Below are 7,500 nucleotides of genomic sequence, written 5' to 3'. Positions count from 1 at the left end.
CAAACCAAACAAAACGAAGAATATCACAAACAACAGCAAACAACTCGCTATACCATAATGACGTAATCAACAAGGGCGCAACGTACTCAACATTATGACGTAATCAACAATGACGCAATCAATAGATGACGTAATCAACAATGAGGAAATCACCATGATGACGCAATCAACACAATGACGTAATCAACACAGTGACGCAATCAACAATAACACAACCTGCATAATGGATTAGCAATCACTTGCAATGACGTAATCACCACCATGACCCAATCAGCACAATGACGCAATCACCACCATGACCCAATCACCACAATGACGCAATCACCACAATGACGTAATCACCACAATGACGCAATCACCACAATGACGCAATCACCACAATGACCCAATCACCACAATGACGCAATCACCACAATGACCCAATCACCACAATGACGCAATCACCACAATGACGAATCACCACAATGGCGCAATCACCACCATGACCCAATCACCACAATGACGCAATCACCACCATGACCCAATCACCACAATGACGTAATCACCACAATGACGCAATCACCACAATGGCGTAATCACCACAATGACGCAATCACCACAATGACGCAATCACCACAATGGCGTAATCAACACCCCACGCCCTTAGCTCACGCCCTCCTTCTCTTCCTTGGAACACAGGCGTCTCGGTTCACTGCAGGAGTCCCGCGCCCTTGGCTCTTCGTCTAAGAGCTGAGTGATTCCTTCGTCAGCTTTCCTCGGGGCTTCGTAGTCGCCCAGAATCTGCGCTACGGCCGACCTGCGTGGGGGAGGGTGTAGTGTAGTGAACGACTTGGTCCCATCTAGTCGTCTCACTCCAGGAGGTATCCCTTTTGAAACGTCTCTCACCTCCAACTCTCCCACAGGCTAAAACATTACCACGCAACTGGAAAAGGGCGAACGTTTTGCCCTGCAACGTAGCTAAGAAAAACGGAAGCCGCGGTTTTACGATGCCTGAACCTGCACTATACCTCCCTCCAGTATGGCAACCGAAATCGCGATCGCCATCCCTCCAGTGAAGCTCGAGGCGCAAGGATTTATCTCGCCAGTGAGGAGGATGCGCGAAACGGTGTTGCCACGGACCGCTGTTTTTTTTTTTTTTTTTTGTATTTCTTTTTAATAAATATATAAAATGTTTGTATTTGGATGGCACCAGTCTCTCTCAACCACAAGACTGATATAGAGAATTTTATTTATTTTTACATTTTTAAAGAACATTTAGTATCTTATGGATTTTAGTTTTAATACGCAGAAGAGTTTATCATTTTAATTCAAAGATTTTATAGTAACTTTACTTTTATATCTACTTTTATTTATTGAGTTATTGAAGTTTTAAGCACCACTTTCCCAATGGTTCTTCTAATATCAGATGATTTATTTATTATTTTACGTTAATGCTGATTTTAATGATTTTATCATACAAAGGATCTTATTTTCATATTATAGCTTAATTTTAAAGTTCATTTTACTGATCAAAGAACACAAGAAAGAACCAGTGCCCCAGGTTTTCGCGCCCGAAAGACAATGTGGGAAGCGAGAAAGCAGGCCAAAGGGGATTCAGGGATTGGTCGTGAGACTGGTTAGACTGCTCAGGGATTCAGGATGCGTGGACTGTAGCTGCTCAGGGATCCCCGGAATGGGCCCCTTTAAAGACAGCTAAGTGGTTGTGGAGTTTGATTTTTATATAGGTTGTGAGAGACAATTTGACCGAATATTTATTCGGAGAGTGACCACAGTGATCTGGTGATTTCTTTATTTATTATTTTAGTGTTTTGTATGTGCTTTTGTTTTATTGCGCTTACTGTTTTACTGTTTTTTTGTGTTTTAGTGTATTGAAAGTTTTACTGTTTTAAGTGTTTTTGCCATACTATTTTAATGAATGTTTTATTATTCGTCGCCATTTCCCTCGCATACCTATGTAAAGGAAAAAGGATTGAATAGTTCAGTGGCTGAAACAGCTCTTGGTAATCGCTACTCCCTTGCGTATACGGGAGAGAGGAGAAGGGAGAGGGGAGAGGGGAAAGGTAGAGAGGGGAAAGGGAGAGAGCGGGGGTGGGAAGGGAGAGAGAGGAGGGAAGGGCGAGGTGGAGGTAGGAGCGTTGTGTTATTATCATTATTATTACTGTTATTATTTACTGTTATTCGTCTTATTATTTGTTTTTTTTGGAGTTTTTTTTTTGAAAATCTTTCATTCTTCGTTTTACTTTTTTTTTTTCTTATTGTAGTCGTTATCAGTATCATAATCTGCATTGATAGTATTATTACTCTTATTATTACGATTATATATTACTATCATTATCATCATCATCATCATGATTATTATTACCATTGTCATTATCATTATCATGACCATTATCATTAGCATTACCATTATCATTATAGTTCTCATTATACAATTATTATTATTATCTTTATCATTATCATTAATTATATCATCGTTACTGTTAACATCAGTTCCCTTTCATATCCATTTTCATTATCCTTATCATATCCATTTTCACTATCATTATCATCCCCATTATTATAATTATGATAATCAAAACTACCACCCTTACCTTGTAATCTGCAACAGAAAATCATTTTGACTAAGAAGATGTTGCTGTGGAGGGCTGAAGAAACTCTCACACAGGAACTGATGCATGCAAGATCTCGTGCTTGGATCTTGCTTGTAGTTCCTCCACACTAGATTTACTTGGTATGGGATGACGGTCAGAAGGTCCTCTGTACCCTGTGAAGAGAAGGATTTCGTGTGTTATCTTTGTTATCAACGGAAGGGAGGAATAGGAGGATGAAGAGGAGAAATGAGGGGTGGGAGAGGAGTGTAAGGATTGATGGAGAGAGGGGGAAGCGATGATATGAAGGAAGGGAGAGTGAAAGGGAGGTAAGAAAGAGTGATAGGGATGATTTATTGTTTAATGACTAATTATCATCTTTACTAATACCATCATTATCATTGGTGATATCATTATCATTATTAAAGTTATTATGGCTATTATTATCATTACTGCTTTTATCTTTTGCACCTCAAAGGTTAATACTGTCACCATTGTTACCTCTTTTTGTTAATGCATGATATACTTCTTTATAATCCTCATAACCATTTGAAAGACCATGCCTCTTCTCGGCAATAATTCTCTTAACATTTCTATTTTCCTACAGAACAGACTCCCATATATCCCATTGACCACAACCATTAACTTGAGAGAAAACTCACACACTCTTGCTAATAATACTCATAACATTCCTTTTTTTCCCTAGTGAAGAGACTTCCCTGTACCCCTTTAGCCTCCATCGATGCAAAATGCCCCAAGAGACTCGCCTGTTCCGAGGCCCCGAAAGACTCCTTGTCCATCGCCTCCAAGATCAAGTTGACGTTCGGAAGATCAGAGAGATCGAGGCTCAAGTCCGGCACGCTGCGCTTCCTCGTCTTGCTGGAAAGGACGAGGAAAGTCACGTAAGAGCAGAGGGTGAGGAAAGCCAGACCGCCCAGGATGACGAGAGGGTCGATCTTGGACATGTCCTGCATATAACCTCCTCCGTAGCCTCCGCCATATCCATCAGCACTGTAGCCTCCCCTCCGTAGCCTCCGCCGTATCCATCAGCACTGTAGCCTCCGCCGTACCCTCCACTGGCTCCGTAGCCACCCGAGTACCCGCCTTGGTAACCATACCCGTCCGCTGGGTAATCATACCCGGAATTCCTCCTGTTGGCACTGAACCTCCTGTCTCTCGAACGCCGTCGGGAACCGTCTACAGCAGCTTCCACAGGAGCAGGTTCCTCGGGAGGTTCTCCGGATGACCTCTCTATCTCTCGGGGAAAGGGAGGAAGGCCGAGGAGCTTGAGGACGACGGATACCTCTTCCACCTCGAACCCCGAGGACAACATGAGCTCAGTCACGAACTCGAGCTCGTGGGCGAAGGTCATGGCCTGGTGGTGGAGGAAGCGGCCGGTCCCGACGACGAAGCTGGTCACGAGGTCGTCGACGAGCTCCTGGACGTCCGGAAGGGTTAAGATCTCTCCCAGGGGTTTCGTAAACCTCCTTAAAACCCCGGAATTCAACTTCTTTCTCACCCAGTCAACCAAATCAGGGTCCAGTCTGCCGTAAACCGTCTTCGCGCCGTAAATGACATCGCCGACGAGCATCATCTTCGGTATGACGTGGAGAGGAACGTGACCCGACCTGATCTCCCCCTCGTACAGCTTCTCCAGGATAGACTCCATGTTCGAGAAGATGCCTCTGACGCGTCGCCAGTGCTCCTGAGGGTCTTCCCCATGGCTCGAGTTGGAGGAAGGTGCCAGGGAGAAGGACGGGGCGGTGGAGGAGATGGGGCTAGAGCTCTCCTGAAGGATCTCGTGTCTGGGGAAGGAAAGGAGAGAGAGTGATGTGAAGGCTCAGAGAAAGGAGGGTGACATAATAAAAATAGCGGCGAAGGAAAAGGAAAGATAAAGAAAAGTGATAAAGCCCAATTATGATATTAACGTTATCTGATAATCAAAACAAAATACTGTTATTGGCTATATAAACCGACTACAACAAGACAGTTATTATATGATATAAATCAATCATAATTACACTGCTAGTATGCGAAATTCAACATCCTCAGAAAGACAAAATGAATTAATACAGTAATAATAATATAATCAATTAATATACAGTAACAAGCAGAAGCATATTAATAACAATAATGACAACAATAAAAGAGATAATGAAAACAACATTGACAGAATAACAACAATTATGATAGTAATGGAAACAGCCTTGACACCTTAAGCATAACACTTACTGTGCAATCATCATGATTACCTCATTACTCCAACCTCCGTTGCTCCATCAGTTACTCTTGTGGAGTAATAATAGTAATAGTAATAGTAATAATAGTAATGCAACACAACTTTGACATCTTAAACATAACACTCACTATGCAATCATCATGATTACCTCATTATTCCCGTCTCTCTTGTCCCATCTGTTGCATCGTTGCACAGGAGGAGGCACCCTACAAGGAGATTCACGGAGCCTCTTCTGATCTTCATCTGTGAGTTTGTAAAAAAGACCTTTTAAACCACGATGTCTTTATTTTACGTGTTAACTGGACGGTGGCTTGGTTGCATGATGGAGATATTGCATGATGGGTGATTTGGAGGTGTTATGTCATACAAATTTATGGAAATTTGATTTTTTTTTTTTTTTTTTTTTTTTTTTAGCGATAAGTGTCTGATTGAATGAAGGATCAGGGATGTTGATTTTTTTTCCATAATGCAAAGTATGACTCTATAAATATTTGTTAACGTGTTTATATAAGAGCTGTTTTTTTGCTTACCAGATTCGAACGAAATACAGCACATGCGAGACAGTTTTCGAAATGCATTTACATATTCTTTAAAACTAGCTTTATACACTTTACGACACACCAAAGATATCCATATCTTCTAAAAATAACACTAAATACCTTCCGAACAATAATACAAGCCATCCAGCCCATAATAATCTAAATACATTCTCACAAAAATATTAATAACAATGAAATAAAAAAAATAAAAACCAGCCTTGTACACTTTTGACCTTCTAACACAGAACACAGCTGGAAGACGCTCCCCTTGCCACTTCTTCCAACAGACTGTCGAGAATGCACTAAGATCTCGGTCGATTCCCTTTGTTTACATCTATGTTAATGCTCGCTATGTCAACAAGAGGAGCTGCTTCGTTTCCACTCGACTTTGCGCTATTCCGACCCAGTTACCTCAGTTTGCATTGAACGGTGGTTGTTGAAGGTGGTGGGCTAAATGTGTCGCAAATTTACATTAAAGTGTGAGCTCTGTGTTTGTCTTTGTTTTTCTTGCTCATTTGCACGTGTGTGTGTGTGTTCGTTTGTGTTTAGCTTTTTTGTTTTGTTTTGTTTTTGTTCTATAAACGTACATGTGCGAGAGAGAGAAAGGTAGAGAGAGAGAGAGAGAGAGAGAGAGAGAGAGAGAGAGAGAGAGAGAGAGAGAGAGAGAGAGAGAGAGAGAGAGAGAGAGAGAGAGAGAGAGAGAAATTACGTTTGTGTTTGTACATGTCAATGACTGTTTGTACGTATGTATATCTATTCCTATATGATTATGTGCAAATACTGTTTTTCATTAATTTCTGAAGTAATAATATAGCGATCGATTATAAAACATCGAATATATCTTTGTATATCATCATTATGAAACTTTCTATAAAATGTATTTTAATTTATGTATGAAGTTACCGATAGATCTTTGAAACACATAATTGACTTACTGTATTTTTGACATCACATTTTGAATGTTATTTTCATCATTTTAGTAAATAATCTTATTTTGATTTCGTAATATTCTTAATAATAGTCCATTTTAAGTTTCATATTATATATTACCTTTATTATCTGCATATCTATTATATATCTATTTCTATCTATCTGCTTCCATGATTTCTATGTATCATTTCAGTTATTATATCAGTCTATTTTTTAAATTCCAAATAGACACATTTGATTTATTGAATTTATTATATATATATTAATTCACAATTTTATAATGCACTAATGTATTTAATAATTTTAACACTTATTCCTTTTAGTTAAATATTTTTTTTTTCAATACATAATTCCAAGAAGAAGCAAAAAAAAAAAAAAAAAAAAAGAAGGAGAAGAAGAAGAAGAAGAAGAAGAAGAAGAAGAAGAAGAAGAAGAAGAAGAAGAAGAAGAAGAAGAAAAGAAAAGAAAAAAAAAAAAAAAAAAAAAAAAAAAAAAAAAAAAAAAAAAAAATATATATATATATATATATATATATATATATATATATATATATATATATATATATATATATATATATATATATATGAATATGAAAAGATATTTAGGCAAAAAAAGAAAGGGAGAATATAGAGAGAAAAATAATAATAAAAAAGGAAAATAAATCGTTATTCCTGATTAATATTTATTCTATCTATCCAGTTTTATTCGTGTCGATTTTCATTCACTTAAAATTAATAATCAAATACCTGTTTGTTTTTTTTTTCAATTAGTGAATTTTTTTTTTTCTTATTTATCACTTTTATCTTAATTGTTTGTATTCACTGTTGACGCTTTTATTATCGTAGTTAATGTTGATTATTATCATTATTTTTATTATTGTTCTTGATACTATTATTATTATTATTATTATCATTATCAACATCATTATCCTCCTCCTCATTATTATTATGATGACATTAGTACCAATTATCATTATTATTTCATCATAATCCTTCTTATTACCCTGATATTACTCCTTAATAAAATTATCAACGTTATTACAGTTTTCTTAATTTTTATCATAGTTATTATTACTAATCCTTGATATATCTCTTCATGGTTCATTCCCCCTTCATTTTAAAAGGAAAATAGAACACCAAATCTGGTTTCATTCCCCCTTCACTAATCTCCTAAAAAAAAAAAAAAAAAAAAAAAAAAAAAAAAA

General features: G+C 37.6%; 1 protein-coding gene across 1 annotated transcript; it reads right to left on the bottom strand.

Moving 5' to 3' along the window:
* Positions 1 to 642: 642 nt before the first annotated feature.
* On the bottom strand, positions 643 to 5,070 carry LOC119580458. Its single transcript, XM_037928610.1, is given in 6 exon segments — positions 643 to 796; positions 2,592 to 2,764; positions 3,042 to 3,091; positions 3,304 to 3,604; positions 3,607 to 4,393; positions 4,976 to 5,070. Coding segments are annotated over 6 exon segments (1,560 nt in total).
* Positions 5,071 to 7,500: the final 2,430 nt, after the last annotated feature.

This window comes from Penaeus monodon, chromosome 13 (genome assembly GCF_015228065.2).
Source record: "Penaeus monodon isolate SGIC_2016 chromosome 13, NSTDA_Pmon_1, whole genome shotgun sequence".
Classification (NCBI taxonomy): Eukaryota; Metazoa; Arthropoda; class Malacostraca; order Decapoda; family Penaeidae; genus Penaeus; species Penaeus monodon.
Note: the sequence above shows the minus strand (reverse complement) of the source record. Positions and strands in the feature narration are given on the sequence as shown.